Here is an 18,308-nt window from a genome sequence, read left to right on the forward strand (position 1 = left end):
CTATCTTCTTCTTTTTTTTTTCTTTTTTAAAATTTATTTATTTATTTATGATAGAGAGAGAGAGAGAGGGGCACAGACATAGGCAGAGGGAAAAGCAGGCTCCATGCACCGGGAGCCTGACATGGGATTCGATCCCAGGTCTCCAGGATCGCGCCCTGGGCCAAAGGCAGGTGCTAAACCGCTGTGCCACCCAGGGATCCCTTATTCTTTTTTTTTCCTTTTAAGCTTTTATTTACCTATTTATGAGAGACACAGAAAAAGAGAGAGGCAGAGACACAGGCGGAGGGAGAAGCAGGCTCCCTGCAGGGAGCTCGATGTGGGACTCCATCCCAGGACTCCAGGATCATACCCTGGGCCGAAGGCAGGTGCTAAACCGCTGAGCCACCCAGGGATCCCCCCATTTATCTATCTTTGGAGAAATATCTATTCAAGTCCTTTCTCTATATTTGAATTGGGCTGTTCATTATTGTTGTTGTTGAATTTTGGGAGTTATCTATTTATTCTGGATATATTAATCCCTTGTTAGATGTACAATTTGCAGATATTTTCTCCCATCCTGTGGGTCACTTTTTTTGTTGTTGTTGTTAATGTCCTTTGATGCACAAAGTTTTTATTTTGATGAAGGTCAATTTATCTCCTTTTTTTGTTGCCTGGGCTTTTGGCGTTATATCCAAGAAATCATCACCAAATGCAACGTCATGAAGTTTTTGTGTATGTTTTCTTCTAAAAGTTTTGTAGTTTTAGCTTGCACTTAATTCTTCGATCTACTATGAGGTATTTTTGTTTGTGTTATATGCCAGTAACACACTGTTTTGGTTACTGTAGCTTTCTAGTTAAGTTTTGAAATCAGGAAGTATGATAACTCCAACTTGTTCTTTTTCAAGATTGTTTTGGCTATTCAGGGTCCCTTAAGATTTCATATGAATTTTAATTTAAGGATGGGTTTTTCTATTTCTACAAAAAATCATTGAGATTTGATAGTGCATTGAATCTGTAGATGGCTTTGAGTAGTATTGACATTTTAACAATTTAAGTCTTCAATCGAACACAGGGAAGCTCTCCATTTATTCATGTGTCTTTTTATTTCTTTCAGCACTGTTTGGTAGTTTTCAGTGTACAGGCCTCCTTGGTTAAGTTTTTTCCTAAGTATTTTATTCTTTTTGATGCTTTGTACATGGAATGGTTTTCTTAATTTCCTTTTTGGATTGTTCATAGCTAGTGTATAGAAATGCAGCTGGGGTATGCGTGTGTGTGTGTGTTGATTGTGTGTGCGTGTGTGTGTGTGTTGATTTTTTTAATCTCTGTACTTTGCTGAATTCACTCATCCAGAGGTTTTTTTCTTTTCACCCTAAGATAGATAGATAGATAGATAGATAGATAGATTTATTTATTTATTTATTTATTTATTTATTTATTTATTTATTTAAAAAAGATTTTATTTCATTTATTCACGAGAGACACACACACACACACAGAGAGAGAGAGAGAGAGAGACACACACACACAGGCAGAGGGAGAAGCGGGCTCCATGCAAGGAGCCGGACCTGGGACTCGATCCCCGGTCTCCAGGATCACATCCTGGGCTGAAGGTGGCGCTAAACCGCAACGCCACCGAGGCTGCCCTCACCCTAAGTTTTAAAAGCTGTGCATTTGTTTTCTGTGTTGTGTAACAAGTTACACAAACTTAGAGCTTAAGGGACGCCTAGCGGTTAAGCGTCTGCCTTCAGCTCTGGGTGTGATCTTAGAGTCTCGGGATCGAGTCCCACGTCGGGCTTTCTGCATGGAGCCTGATTCTCTCTATGCCTATGTCTCTGCCTCTCGCTTTGTGTGTCTCTCATGAATAAATAAATAAAATCTTTTTAAAAAAAGACCAAAAAACAAATTTAGAGCTTAAAACAACACACATTTGTTATCCTATAGTTTCTGTGGGGGCAGGAGTTAGCATGGGTGAGCTGGCTCCTCTGCATAGGGTCTCATGAGACTGTAATCAAGGTGTTGTGTGTGGCTGGGCGGAATTCTCTCCTGGGGACTTACAAGATAAAAATTCATCTCCAAGCTTACTGAGGTTTTTGGCAGAATTTGTGATTTTTAGGACTGAAGCTTCTTGCTCACTAAAGGTTGCTTTAGAATAACTAAAGATTATGTAGAAGCTGTCTTTAAGCTCCTAAAGGCTGCTCTCAGCTCTTAGAAGCAACTTGAATTTCTTGGCCCTGTGGTATTTCCTGATATGACCACTTGGTCAGATCATCAAGGAGAGTCTAGAGCAAGTCTGCTAACTGACTAATATTATATAATGTAACATAATCATGGGAATGACATCTCATAACCTTTGTCATATTCTGTTGATTAGAAGCAAGTCACAAGTCCTGGCTACATTCTTTGGGAGGTGTTTACACTAAGGTAGGAACAGAAGAAGGGGGGATAATGGTGGAGAGTCACCTTAGAGTCCATCTGGCATAGCTGATTATAAAATAGCATCTACTTTATAAACCCATTTTTGTTTAAAAGCATATATGTGCAGTTAAAAGAAGTATCTTAAAAAACAGTACACACTTTATAAACCTACTTTTGTTTGAAAAACATGTATGTGCAGTTAAAGAAATATTACTCATGGTTTTTATTGTTATTTTGTATTTCTTCATTATTTCTCCCTCTCCTCTGTGCAGCATTCCAGTTTTGCAATTTAAATCAATAGTTGGTGTTTTCATTATAACTAAATAAATATTATTTACTGCTCAGCCAAATATTGTACCATGTTTTTTTTTTTTCTTGTTTAACTTTCAGTTTTTCCAGGGAGGCTTCTGGGGAGTTTCCTTTCTTTGCTTAGTTTTCTGTTCACCTTATTTTTCCCAGATGCTCCAACAGTTTTTTTCAAGTGCCTCATCACATCCAGCCATCTAATTTATTTTGAATAAAATAATTAGTTTATTTGTGAAATATGGAGAAGTATAAAACAAAATACGGTTTGAAGAAAACAATAAAATGAGCATCTGTGTCTCACTACCTAGGTCAAGAAATGAACATTACAGTTATCCTAGAAGTTCTTATACATATTCTCTAATGTACCTCTTCCTCTCCACGCAATCACAATACCATTTTACATGTCAGTCACTCTCTGAGCACCATTTCCTTCCCAACTCTGCAGTTCCATCTCACCCTCCCTCCATACATGTATTTCTACTTAATATGTGGTCCAATTTTTTGAAAAGTGGAATAGCTCAACCACTTTTTTTGTGTCTGTTAGTCAGGATAGACTAACCTACTTTAACAACCCCCAAGTTTTAGTGGTTTAACACGATTCAAGTATATGTCTCACTCACATCTCTGTTGGTTGTGAGTTGGGAAGCAATGGTAGAGGAGTAGTCACCACATGAAAGGAGCCTGAGTCCCTGGATGCCTCTTTGGAACGAATTACTCTTTTGATTTTCTCTTTTATTTGATGAAGTATATCCTCTAGTAGCTTATTGACAGGGCATACAAGAGGGAAAATTTTGAGACCTTGCATGTCTAAAAATGTCTTTAATCATCAAGTATGAGAAGGGGAATGGTTTGACTGAGCAATAGACTGCTTATATGTTGTCTGTAGATTTCTTTCAGAAGTTTGAATTAATCACTCTATTGTCCTCTTTCCAGAATTACTTTTTTTTTTTTTAAAGATTTTATATATTAATTAATGAGAGAGAGAGAGAGAGAGAGAGAGGCAGAGAAAGGTAGAGAGAGAAGTAGGCTCCATGCAGGGAGCCCGATGCGGGACTCGATCCTGGAATTCCAGGATCACACCCTGGGCCAAAGGCAGATGCTCAACCACTGAGCCACCCAGACATCCCCAGAATTACTTTTTAAGAAAGGTTTTTATCTATCTATCTATCTGAGAGGGAGGGAACATGAGCAGGAGGAGGGGCACAGGGGGAGGGAGAGAGAGCATCTCAAGCAGACTCTGTACTGAGCAAGGAACCCTGTGTGGGACTTGATCCCACTACACTACCTTGAGATCATGACCTTGAGCTGAAATCAAGAGTTGGTCACTCAGTTGACTGAGCCACCCAGGTTCCTCATTTCCAGAATTACTTTCAAAAGTTTAAAGCCATCCTAATTGTTTATTCTTTCTATGTAACCTGATTTTCTTACCCATAGAAGCTTGTAAAATTGTCTTCAGTGTTTGAAATTCACTGTGGTAATTTACTATGAAATACTTTGGTATGGACTCAGGACTTGTGTTGAGCATTTTATGGGCCCTTTGAACCTGGAAACTTATGTCTTTAACATCTGGGAAATTATTAATGATATCTTAATCTATTTTTCCGTATGTGTATGTGGTAGGCTGCGGTGGATGGGCAGGTATGGGAGGAGGGTGGGTCAGTTTGTCCTTATTTGTATAAAAAGGAGCCACCCAAGTGTTGATGTTAGGTCTTTTATGAGCAGAAGTCATGTATCTAAAGTGGAAGCTCATTGCATGTGGCTTTAGATTGCATGGCATTTGGATTAGCTATTCTTGTAGCTGTGCCGTCAGCTTGGATCTCTTCTCTAATTCTTCCCTTGTGAACATTGTACTTATATTGCATTATATCTTGTTGACTTCCTTTTATGGGCTTGATTGGTGTCTTGCCTACCATTTCAAAGTATTACTTTGCCCTTTCTAAGACAGGTTTAAACTACACAAACCTGACCAACATGGTTCCAGAGAGGGGAAATGTTGGCCTCTCCCTTTAAGCAATAAAAGTATCTCATAGCACTACTATTTTCTTTTCCAGTCAGTGAGCTATGTGGGTAGAGATCCTCAAGGAAAGCTGATAATTTGAGAGGATTTTGCTTTGATAATAAAAAGTTACGGAATTAAAAATTGTTTTTTTCCCAGGACTTCAGAGGACATTAATGCTTGCTTCTTTGTTCTAATTTTGACCTTTTGATCCAAGTTAGATTTTTAATTTTAAAGGTTAATCCAGTGGTGCTCATTTTATTTAAAATTAGCAATGTGTTTTTCACTTACTTAAAATGTCATTATGCCTAAAGAAGTGATGGTCACTGTAATATCTATTAGGAGATTACAGTTGTACCAGAGATGACCAACATAAATTTTTATAGTTCTGTTTTGCAATTGTTCTGACTTTTTTTTTTTTTAAGATTTTATTTATTTATTTATTCATGAGACACACAGAGAGAGGCAGAGACATAGGCAGGGGTAGAAGCAGGCTCCCTGCAGGGAGCCTGACATGGGACTCGATCCCAGGACTCCAGGATCATGCCCTGGGCTGAAGGTGCTCCTGTTCTGACACACTTAATGAATCTTTCCCCTTTATCAGTTCATTAATATTGTTTTAAAGTTGGTTGATGTTATAGGCTTGTATTATCATACTGTGAGGTGGCCCATAATTGTGGCTTTCAGCTTAAATCATTTTTTTACTAAAGTGATTATCAATAGTATATAAAACTTAGGACAAAAGGATAATTCTTTTTTTACACATTGCCTTTATTGTTCATTGTTCCTGTGTATGAAGTTTTACATATTTGCAGTCATACTTTACATGGCATTTTGTTATCTTTTTGCACCTGATAGGCATAATATCAAATGTGTCCTTGTCTTTGCTTCCTTCCTATGAGTTTTCTCCTGCCATAATTTATTACATCATGATGACTGGCCTTGACTTAAAGCTGTTGTTGTCAGCTTGGGTCATTTTCAGTTTTATCTTTGGTTTTACTAAAGACTAACACAAAATTAAAATGTATGTATTTATTATTAATTAATTAATTAATTAATTAATTTATGAGAGACACAGAAAGAGAGCGAGCATGAGCGGTAGAGGGAGAAGCAGGCTCCATGCAGGGAGCCTGACATGGGACTCGATCCTGGGTCTCCAGGATCACACCCTGGGCTGACGGTGGTGCTAAACCGCTGAGCCACCCAGCCTGCCCAATAGAGGTCATCTTAATCAGAAGGAGAGCCTAAGGTCTAAGGCTAATTTAAGTTCTTTCCTTTGGGACTTCTGGTTCCTTCTATTTTATTATTAGTAACAGAGGTTAGTTACTTGCTTCTATCATGTTAGTTTTGATTTTCATTTTTTTGATTGAAGAAGTATTTCAGTAATAATTTTATATACTCCATAAAGAAATGCACACTTGTACAATTCAGTAAAAGAACTTCCAGTTCTTTTTATTGTTTTTGCATATCTAGTAAATTGGAAATAGTGAAAACTGCCTTCCCACTAAGTATATAGGTGTAATGTTAGGTTATATTTGTGTTTGAAAATATGTAATTCCTCCACCCAACCATGGCTCAACTAAAATTAACCTTAGCCTTAGGATTTATTTCTGAATTTTACTTCACTACCTTCTCTTTTGCTTATTGTGATTTTAGATGTTTTGTTTTTTGGTGTTGGTGATATATTTCCATAGCATTTTACATTTTATAGAAACTTTTATATCCATTTGACCTAGGAATAAATTTAATAAAAGAAGTACAGGAATTCATTGGAAGCCACAAAACATAGTGGAATGAAATTAAAGACCTGACTAAATGGAAAGACATCCCATGTTAATGGATTGGAATCTTAATAATTTGAAGATGGCAATATTTCCCAAATTGGTCTATAGATTCTATGTAATCTTTATCAAAATCTCAGCTGCCTTTTAAAAAAAAAATTGACATGCCGATCCTAAAATTTACATGGAAATATAAGGGACTTAGAATAGCCAGTAAAATCTTAAGAAGAACAAAGTTGAAAGATGCACTCTTCTCAATTTTAAAACTTCTGCAAATCTACAGTAATCAAGGCAATGTGATACAGACAGAAGGATATATCTATCTATGTATATAGATTTATATAGATAGATCATTGGAATAGCTTTGAGGGTCCACGCATAAACCCTTCCTTTTTGGTTGATTGGTTTTTGACAAGGCTGCCAAGGTCATTTAGTTGTGGAAAGAATAGTCTTTGCAACAAATGATCCTGAAACAAATGGATATCCATAGGCAATAGAATAATACTGGTACCCTGCCTCAGCACCATATATAAAAATTAGCTCAAAACGGACCATGGGTTTAAAAGTAAGAGCTAAAGTTGTAAAACTCTAAGAAGAAAACATAGGAATAAATCATTGAGATTTGGGGATAAGCAGTGCTTTCCTAGAAATGACATCAAATAGGAGTGCCTGGGTAGTACAGTCAGTTGAGCATCGGACTCTTGGTTTCTGCTCAGACCTGATCTCAGGGTTATGGGATTGAGCCTTCTGCTGGGCTCTGTGCTTAGCGTGGAATCTGCTTGGGTTTCTCTCTCCCTCTCCCTGTGCCACTCCTGCTTCTCTCTCTCTTTCTCTAAAAAATAAATCTTAAAAAAAAAAAAAAAGAAGAAATGACATCAAATTAAACAACAAAAGAAAAAATAGGTAAATCGACTTCCTCAAAAGTTTTTGTGCTTCAGAGAATACCATTTAAAAATGGTATGCAGAAATAGTAGAAGTACTTTTTCTCTGACTTTTTCTTTGCCATTTTAATTTTCCCACTTCTTTATCCACTTGTAAGACAGTAATTATTATCTACATAGTGCTTTGCATATTTGCAGTACATATTTGTTGGGAAGAGAGGGTATGTATTTTTTTTTAAAGATTTATTTTAAAAAAATTTATTTATTTATTTATTTATTTATTTATTTATTTATTTATTTATGCGAGAGAGAGAGAGAGAGAGGCAGAGACACAGGAGGAGGGAGAAGCAGGCGCCATGCCAGGAGCCCAACGCGGGACTCGATCCCGGGACCCCAGGATCGCGCCCTGGGCCAAAGGCAGGCGCTAAACCGCTGAGCCACCCAGGGATCCCCTGTATTTTATTTAAAGATTTTATTTGAGAGAGTGAGCATGATCAGGCGGAGGGGCAAAGGGAGAAGGGAGAGAGAGAAGCAGACTCCTTGTTGAGCAGGGAGCCTGACACGGGGCTCATTTTGGAATGCATCCCCAAGAAAACAAAAACAAACAAAAAAGATAAAATAATGAATAGAAGAGGGATGCCTGGGTGGCTCAGCAGTTGAGCGTCTGCCTTTGGCGTAGGGCGTGATCCTGGAGTTCCGGGATGGAGTCCCACATCGGGCTCTCTGCATGGAGCCTGCTTCTCCCTCTGCCTGTGTCTCTCCCTTTCTCTCTGTGTCTCTCGTGAGTAAATAAAATCTTAAAGAAAAATAATAGAGGAATGGACAAAGGGATAGTGGGTGATAAAGTACAGTAACATATTAACAGCGGAATCCAAGTAGTAAGTATATGAGTGTTAATAGTAGAACCCTTTTCAACTATTCTGTTAGTTTCAAAATGTGTATAATAAATGTTGTAGGGGATCCCTGGGTGGCGCAGCGGTTTGGCGCCTGCCTTTGGCCCAGGGCGCGATCCTGGAGACCCAGGATCGAGTCCCACGTCGGGCTCCCGGTGCACGGAGCCTGCTTCTCCCTCTGCCTGTGTCTCTGCCTCTTTCTCTCTCTCTCTGTGACTATCATAAATAAATAAAAATTAAAAAAAAAAAGTGTTGTAGGGGCAGCCCTGGTGGCGCAGCGGTTTAGCGCCGCCTGCAGCCCAGGGCGCGATCCTGGAGACCTGGGATCAAGTCCTACATCGGGCTCCCTGCATGGAGCCTGCTTCTCCCTCTGCCTGTGTCTCTGCCTCTCTCTCGCTCTCTCTGAATGAATAAATAAATAAATAAATCTTAAAAAAAATGTAAAAAAGAATAACTGAGAAAGGCAGATGACTTAAGTGAACAAAAGGCATGGGAAATGGTCATTTTAATTAAAAAAAAAATCTTGATTTGAAACCCAAAAGGAAAGCAGAGGTAGTCACAGTATGGAAGAATACCAATAGTAATAGTATACATTTGGAAGATTATAGGCAAAGGAGGGAATGCCTCCATTACTGGCTAGAAGAGAAAAAAACGAAGCGGGAAGGGCAGGGGCAGGAGCAAAGTGGGAGGGGGGCAGACAGGAGAAAAGAATTAACTCTTAAAAGACATCAATCCTACAAATATCTAGATGAGGACATTACACAAAATGGATAAATCATTAACAGAACCTACAGAAAGGATAAAAGGTACATCTAGAAATTGAGGCAAAGTACAAAATGAAAATATGTATATGTGAGGCAACACTGGAAGACCTGGCGGGCTATGAAAGATAGATAGATGCTAAACACTAAATCTCAAGAAAGTATTAGAACCTATAACGGTTAAACTCATATTTTACAAAACATAATGCCTACAAAGGGTCAGTGAGAACCTGCATAATCCCATCTTCCACTTCCACATTTGGTAGTCCTAGGAGTAGCAAAAATGTTTCTTAACAGACTGAACCACTCATGCGCCCCATATATTTTATTTTATAGCAATTTTCTAATTTTAGAACCTAAAATTTAAAAAAATTATATCTTTATTGCATGTTTTCCTATTTCTCTCTTGTCTTTGGTTTTATCTTTGTTCTTTGCTGCCTAAGCTTTTGTTGTTCTCCCTAGTACTTCTTTTCCTGTTTTCTACTTTATTTTTTTTTATTTTTTATTTTTTTAAAGATTTTATTTATTTATTCATGATAGTCACACAAAGAGAGAGAGAGGCAGAGACACAGGCAGAGGGAGAAGCAGGCTCCATGCAGGGAGCCCGACGTGGGATTTGATCCCGGGTCTCCAGGATCACGCCCTGGGCCAAAGGCAGGCGCCAAACCGCTGCGCCGCCCAGGGATCCCCTGTTTTCTACTTTATTGCACACTTTTAAGTCTGACCTGTCCTCAGCAATATGTAATTTTCTATCTCCCTCCCTTTTATCCTCTGAATGTATGTTCATACACACATTTCTGAGGTACTTTTATTTTTTTTATTTTTTTATTTTTTTGAGTATAGTTGACACCGAGATACTTTTTAAAAGGCATAGGGAAGGGGATTAAAATTAAAATTAAAAATGCCTTACTTTGGGATCCCTGGGTGGCACAGTGGTTTAGCGCCTGCCTTTGGCCCAGGGCGCAATCCTGGAGACCCGGGATCGAATCCCACATCGGGCTCCTGGTGCATGGAGCCTGCTTCTCCTTCTGCCTATGTCTCTGCCTCTCTCTGTGTGACTATCATAAATAAATAAAAATTAAAAAAAATGTTTAAAAAATGCCTTCTCAGGCATAATAAGAACGCAGTTGTTGGTTAAAAGTACACCTTCATAATTTGGTTTCTGCACAGTTGATGAAAATAGTATTGTAAATCATGTCGAACATACAGCTCGTGAGAGTTCATTTATTTAAAAATGGTTAACAAGGAAAGAAGTACAACCATTGGCATGTCATCTTATGAAAGGAGGAAATGGAAAGATGATCAATTGTTTTGGATGTAGGAGAATATTACGTATTCAAAATAGATTAAAAAAAACAAAAACAAAAACAAAATAGATTTTAAGGAACATTTTTAGAGATGAGATTTAGTTTGAGATTTAGTTTGTGTTTAGCATCTATCTTTCATAGCCCGCCAGGTCTTCCAGTGTTGCCTCACATATACATATTTTCATTTTGTACTTTGCCTCAATTTCTAGATGTACCTTTTATCCTTTCTGTAGGTTCTGTTAATGATTTATCCATTTTGTGTAATGTCCTCATCTAGATATTTGTAGGATTGATGTCTTTTAAGAGTTAATTCTTTTCTCCTGTCTGCCCCCCTCCCACTTTGCTCCTGCCCCTGCCCTTCCCGCTTCGTTTTTTTCTCTTCTAGCCAGTAATGGAGGCATTCCCTCCTTTGCCTATAATCTTCCAAATGTATACTATTACTATTGGTATTCTTCCATACTGTGACTACCTCTGCTTTCCTTTTGGGTTTCAAATCAAGATTTTTTTTTTAATTAAAATGACCATTTCCCATGCCTTTTGTTCACTTAAGTCATCTGCCTTTCTCAACCAGTTATTTTTTTACAACACTTTATTATACACATTTTGAAACTAACAATAGTTGAAAAGGGTTCTACTATTAACACTCATGTACTTACTACTTGGATTCCATTGTTAATATTTTACTGTACTTTATTATCCACTATCCCTTTGTCCATTCCTCTATTCATTATTATTATATCTTTTTTGTTTGTTTTTGTTTTCTTGGTGGTACATTTCAAAATAAGCAGCCGATATCAGTAAACTTCAATCCTAAATATTTTTTTAAATTATTATTTATTTAAATTTATTTATTCATGAGAGACACACACAGAGACGCAGAGACATAGGCAGAGGGAGAAGCAGGCTCCATGCAGGGAGCCCAAAGTGGGACTCAATCCCAGGACCCTGGGATCATGACCTGAGCCGAAGGCAGATGCTCAGCAACTGAGCCACCCAGGTGTGCTTCAACCCTAAATATTTTACCATGTGTAAAATATGTCTAATATTAGGTTAACTAGAGGAAAGTGTTTAGAGGAATTTTTTTTTTTTGAGTTAGAATTTACATCGAAAGATTTGCATGGATCCTAAGTGTATCATTTAATGACCTCTGTCTTCTAAGTCATTTGTGTTCTCATAAGACAACTTCCATTATAAGGCCATGCTTTAGAAACTTGTGTATTCATTTGGATTTTCAAAAATAGACTTTGAATGTCACAAAGTACCTTAAACATTTCTTCTTTTTAATTTTTTATGTAAATAATAATAAATATAATAATTATAATTAAAGGTATTTTTATTTTTTCTAGATTGTTCCATGCTTCAGCAAATATTCTTAGCATTGCCATGATTTTATATAATACACTATGGAGGAAATAACTTGAGGATGTTTTTGTTTACTTAAAAGTACAAGAATATAAAGAAAGGCAAGGATTGTTCTTTTGTATACTTCATAAGCTAAGTATGTAAAAGAGGTAGTTAATTCAAGACACTTGAAACATTTGAAACATTTATGGAGTGCTTTATAGGTTTATTATGTGCTTCTATGTACCTGAATTCACTTGAGCTCACATTAATCATGTTGGATAGGTGGACAGTTGTATCTGCTCTGTAAGTGAAGAAACCAAGCCTCAGGTAGGGGAAAGGGCATTGCAGCAGTTAAATGCAGATCCTCTCACTTTATATTTCGTCTAGTGGCAACAGCTGAAGTTCCACTCAGTCTTTAGTTCCAGTGCCATTCCAGATATTGGATTTGCTGATGAATAGAGACCGAATGTTTTATTGCATAGACTAGTGTTAACTGTAGTGACGACTTTGATGCAAAGGCTTATGCCAATATTTTGAGTTCCCCATAATGAAATACTCAGATATAAGGAAGCTGCAACTATTGGGATCCAAATGGAACTCTAAGTGTGTTATATTTAGAATGTGACATACTGATATCACATACCTATTTTGTTTTCACAAGAGTGAACAATATCATGATTGAGATGCCACTTAATGTGGCAAAATGCCTATTTCAGAAATGTATTATGTGAGAAGCTCATTGGAGAAAAGAAAGTTTTATTGATATATCTATCTTGGAAGTTTTCTATTTCACAACATCCTTGAAGGACTTCCCCTTCTTTCCCATAGATCCTTAATGACAAAACCATCTGGAGAAAATCAGGTTGACATTGTCTGGGTAATGGACCTGACAAAAATGTGGGCAGTTTTGTTTTTGTCAGTGGATGTAAAGGTTTAAATCTTCATTTGGTTAATACCATCAAGGAAAAGCTAGAAGAGATTAATATGGCTCCTGAAGAAAAGTATTCTTGAGGAAACCTTGCGATAGCAACTTACTGAAAGTCCTTTAGGATCAGCAACTGGAAATAATCTGTTTGAGATCACCTTTTGAGTCTATATCCTTATTTTTGTCATTTTTTTTTTTAAGATTTATTTATTTATGATAGACATAGAGAGAGAGGCAGAGACACAGGCAGAGGGAGAAGCAGGCTCCATGCAGGGAGCCCGACGTGGGATTCGATCCCGGGTCTCCAGGATCGCGCCCTGGGCCAAAGGCAGGCGCTAAACCGCTGCGCCACCCAGGGATCCCCTGTTTTTGTCATTTTGAAGATAGATTGCATAGGACCTGAAAACCTTTTTCTAATATTAGTAAGGATGTCTGCCTAGAGAGTACAAATCATGTAATTCTTTAAAAAATATTAGATTGTTTTTGACATAGTTAATCGTTGATCTACCTCCTGTGCACCTGAAAAAGGTGACAGGACCTGGCCAATGAATCAGGTAAATACCTAGATACTCTGTAGATAGGACCAGAAGGATGAGAAAACAGAACATTGTTCCCATTTGCTGCTTATCCTATGCCTTTGTCTCTTGTCATCTTTCTCTCAGGGCTGGCTAGCTTAGAGCCTGTTGAAACAGTTTTGTTTTGAGGAAAAGATAATTTTTAGGAAAAGATAATCTTTTATGTAAATCTGTGTGCTAGAAGTATCCTGGCAGGTCTGAGGTTTAAGGCAATGTTTGTTAGAGAAAGAAGGAAATGGATTATGGAAAAGAAAGGAGGCAAATATCCATTCAAAAGAGTGCCACCAGCAGTGTCTTCATCAGATAGTGTGTCTCAGCTGTATACTATATGGTATCTAATTTGGGTGTGATCCACTTTGGGGCCGCTTTATTCTTTGAGTCTTGAATCTGGATTTATCTATCTAGTTGTTTATTTATTTTTAAGTGCATCTCTCTTTCCCCAGTGTTATTGAAATGCTAGAGAATCAAGAAGAAGAAAAAAAAAAGTGCAGCCATAATTCTTTCCTCCTAATGAAACCACTGTTACACTCTTGATAAAATCTTCATTTCTTATTCTGTAATTATTTTTTTGTTCCTGGAATTAGAAAATGCCTCTTTTTGTTTCCTGTTTTTTTGGAATGTCTTTGAATGTGTCCTCGGAAGGCCGGCTGAAGGACGAATATATTGGGTGATATCACGGTGGTATCAGTTAAATTGTTGTGCCAGTCTTTGAAAAGTACTACATCCTGCTTTTTTTCTCAGTAGGTGACTAGTACTTGTACATCATTACTATTAAGTGTCTGATCTTTAAAATGATGCTGAAGGTAAGGGTGATGGGAGACTTCTGAAAAAAACAACAACACTGAGCTTTTCAGAAATTTTCCACATTTGTGGCTGGGACTTCTCAGCTGCTGCTTTCAGACACACATTCCTTCTCTTCATTTCCATTTGAAGGAGTCCTTTCTTATCATATCCAGATAAATTTTCTATGGCAGAGTAATGAACTATCATCAGTCTTCATTCTGATTGACAAACATAGCATGTTAGCTATGTGGGAATAAGAAATGGTGTCAGATAAGAGGGGAATGCCCTGAATTTTCATTAGAGAGAACTTTTTTTTTTTTTAATAAACACTGAATTGATGAAGTGGTTCTGTTTTATTTTGCCTGAACCAAGTGAATTCCAACACATGAAAGTCATTTGGAGTTTTAATATAGTTTATTCTACTGGGACAGACTTACTTGAGAATTCCTTTGTGACTCACAGTGTAATGAAATTTCACCAGCTTATTTTGTTAAAGCTAGGGGAAAAAATTAAGTAAATGGGTATTTTGCTAAATGAGCTATACTTCTCAGGAATATGTATAGGAAAGAAGGAAGTCATGCAAATTGGGATGCATTTTCTTATGGGACTCTTTAATTTCAAATGCCATGTGTTTCAAAGGTCAGATGATCTTTATTATCCTTATTATTTAATCCTGGTAGATGAGCTTTTCTTCTCTCTTTGTAAAAATGGGTCTATTTCATGATAACAGCAACAATATTAGATCCATAGATATATTCTTAATCGTTGGCCTATGTCAGTTTTGTTTGTCACTGTATCTTTGGCACTTTCCACAGTATCTGGCAGTTACAAGCACTCAGATATTGCTTGGACAGTGTTGGTTATTGTTAATTGCAGAATAATAAATCTTCATTTGTTCTTTTATGTGGTAATTGTTTAATTGGAATTGTTTCTTAAATACACTAAAAAGCCAGCTTACCGGGGCAGCCCGGGTGGCTCAGCGGTTTAGCGCCGCCTTCATTCAGCACAGGGCCTGATCCTGGAGACCTGGGATCGAGTCCCACATGGAGCCTGCTTCTCCCTCTGCCTGTGTCTCTGCCTCTGTCTCTCTCTCTCTCTGTGTCTCCCATGAATAAATAAATAAAATGTTAAAAAAAAAAAAAAAAGCCAGCTTACTTTTGTAAGTTTAAGGTTCTATCTTAAAATTTCTTGAATATGTTCTTTCAAAGCTTTAGAATGAATGACCTTCTGAAATGTTTTTTGCTTTGGGATAGAAATAAGTTTTAGAAACAGCTGTAGTAATTTTAAAGAAGAATTACTGCTGACTGCAGTTTTCTGAGGCTAATGTTTCAAAGTGTTCTTTTTTTTAGATTTATTTATTTACTTGAGAGAAAGAGTGCGTGCGTGTGTGGGGAGGTGGAGGGGTGCGAGCAGTGGGAAGGAATCTCCAGCAGACTCCTCACCAAGCCTTAGGTGGGGATTAATCTCACAACCCTGAGATCTTGACCTGAGCCAAAATCAAGATTTGGCTACTCAACTGACTGAGCACCCAGGCGCCCCTATAACACATTTTTATAGGTTGCTGTCTATGGGTAGCATGGTAAAAAGAATTGGGAGATTTAATAATTAGTATAAATTTAAGTATTCTAAAATTTGTTGGAATAATTTGATAGTGAGGAAAAAGTATTTGGTGACTAATTTATATGTAAATACATAAATATAAGTTCTCTTTTCTAAAAGTGAATGTATGAAGAAGCTTTAAAATGGTACAAAGAGTAACATCCTAAGTTAATTCTGTTTCTTTTTATTTCAGGGTTGAAAACAGTGAGATCACATTTCACAGTTAAAAAAAACTTAAGAAGACAATATGGGGACTCCTGGTTCTGGAAGGAAAAGGACACCTGTAAAAGACCGATTTTCTGCAGAAGATGAAGCTTTGAGTAACATTGCCAGAGAGGTGTGTCTGGAAAACCCCCTCTCAACATTGAGTTGCCTAGTTGAGAATGTTGTAAAAATGCTGGGTTGGGGGTGGGGGTGGCAGCAGGATATATATATAGACTTTCATTTACTGAGCTAGTTTCAGAATGCTGACTGTAAAGAAGATGTTATATCTGGCCTCTAAATAGTATATTAGAATAAAATATAGTTACAGTTACCATCTTTTTATTTGAATATCTGTTTTTAATCCAAAATTAATTTTTCATTTTATTTTTTGTGGATTACTTTGAGGTATCTATAATGTTTTGAAATTTATAATTATTCTTCACTATTGAAACTTAAGGTCATTAAATTGTGGAAAATATGGTAACTATATTATAGAAATGCTCGTGGTCTACACAGTTAACATATTTCAGGAGGCACTGTATAAATGTTGACAGAAACAGTCCTTATTTGGTGTCTGCCCAGATTCAGTTGTTTTAGCTGTTTTTTGAAATACTGCAGTGGAATTTTTATGTTTAACTTTCAGCTAGTACCAGAGCTTCTGGAGCATTTTTGTTTCGGTTTGTTGACAACTCAGAAGAAAGAAAAAAATGGAAAGGGTTGTCACCTATTGAATCACTGGCAACATTTCCTGTTGCATATTGGAAATTTAAGATAACTCCCAGCTGTGATTTCTTAGTGAGGTGCCAACTTTGTTTCAGACACTGACTCTATCTGCAGCTGCAGACCTGACCATAAATTAATCTGGTGCAGGAATTGGTTAGAACATTATTAAATTATATTCTTTTTGTGAGGATTAGTCCTTCACCACTTCCTCTTTGTTATTCTTGGTAAATAGCTCATTTAGGACTGTTGCTATTTCCTTTGACATATTATGCAGTCTCTTTTTGATCCAGCTCATTGTTACATTTTTCCTTGGTAAGCTACTTAGTTAGCTTTTGACTTGGATGTCAGATTGTGTAGAGGGATATTTGAAGCAAAGAAAAGTTGCCTGAAAACTGTTGACAAAATTGTGATATTACTTTAACAAAATTACTTAAAAAAAATCAAGTGAGATATTTTTGGATAAAACGATAAAAGATACTTTAAAATGAAGTGAAAATGAGATACAAGGATCTTAAGTATTTGCACAGATGAAGCATTTTGGGAGCCACATAGTTTTATTTGAAAACTGAAACTACTCAAAATGTTTATTTCCCAAATTAGAGGGATTTACCCAGATTTCTATAAGGAGAGAAAAATGTTGGCACCTTCTAGGCTTTTTTCTACTGTCACTAAATATTTGAGCTCTTTTTTTTTGAATCTATGATGCTTTGTTTGCAAAAGTGGGTGCATTCTAAACATTTAACACTTGAGTGTTTTCTATGTTACAAACATTTCTAAGCATTTAAACTGCATTATTTTAATCTTCACAGAATTCTGAGATTAGTTTTATTATTATCTCCATTTTAACAGACAAAGAAACCATTGCACAGAAATGTTAAGTATCTTTTCTAAAGAAGCCATTGCACAGAAATGTTAAGTATCTTTTCTAAGGTCACACAGCCAGAAAATGGCAGGGCTTGGGTTCAAACACATGAAGTCTGGCTCCAAAGTCTGAGCATTTAACTACTCTTTGTGCTATACTGTTTCTGAATATTCTCCAACTCTCCCATTAATAGTTTGTGTTTTGCTAACTTTCCCTGATTTTGAAAGTACTTACACATCTTGATTCTCACAATAAGCTTATGAGTTAGGAAGGATAGGGGTTATTATTAGCCTTATTCATAGATAAGGAAACAGACAAAGCTGAGAGATAAATGTCTAAAAGGTTTCAGTGCTGGGGCTCAAATTCAGCTACTTAAAGCCATTGTTTATTCTACTATACCACACTGCTTCCAGAGAGGAAGGCTTTGGAGAGTTCTAAGTGTGGCCCTGAATCCTGGCTCTACTAGTTGCTTGTTGAGTAATTTTGTTAAGTAACTACTATAGTAAGACTTCAGTTTCCTCATCTGTAAAATGGGAATAATATTGTCTTGTATTACAGGGCTGTTGTGATGATTAAAGGAAATAAAGCATGTAAACCTTTAGCATACTGTTAGGCTTGCAGTGGACTATTTTGTTGCTATTTAGTAAGTCAGAATTGAAAGTGATACTAGAGGTAAAATGGTCTTTTTTGAAAAATAAATTCATTAAGATAGGGGTTCTAAAACATGGTTGATCACCAGACACTCTCAGGGAACTGTTTCTTTTTCTTTTCTTTTTTTTTCTTAAGATTTTATTTATTTATTTATGAGAGACACATACACACACAGAGGCAGAGACACAGGCAGAGAGAGAAGCAGGCTCCATGTAGGAAGCCCCTTGTGGGACTCGATTCAGGGACTCCTGGATCACACCCCGAGCTGAAGGCAGATGCTCAACCTCTGAGCCACCCAGGCGTCCCCGAGGGAACTGTTTCAA

At 37.1% G+C, this 18,308-nt stretch overlaps 1 protein-coding gene across 34 annotated transcripts in view; it reads left to right on the top strand.

The window, feature by feature from the left end:
• Nucleotides 1–18,308, top strand: part of LRRFIP2 (LRR binding FLII interacting protein 2) — a 110,178-nt gene that overhangs the window by 10,856 nt on the left and 81,014 nt on the right. For all 34 annotated transcript variants that reach the window (XM_072793406.1, XM_072793404.1, XM_072793407.1 and 31 more), the window contains exon 2: nucleotides 15,739–15,882. In XM_072793406.1, coding sequence (XP_072649507.1) covers nucleotides 15,793–15,882 — 90 coding nt within the window. In that variant the 5' untranslated portion in view covers nucleotides 15,739–15,792. The remainder of the gene's footprint in view (nucleotides 1–15,738; nucleotides 15,883–18,308) is intronic.

This window comes from Canis lupus, chromosome 22, assembly GCF_048164855.1.
Source record: "Canis lupus baileyi chromosome 22, mCanLup2.hap1, whole genome shotgun sequence".
Lineage (NCBI taxonomy): Eukaryota > Metazoa > Chordata > Mammalia > Carnivora > Canidae > Canis > Canis lupus.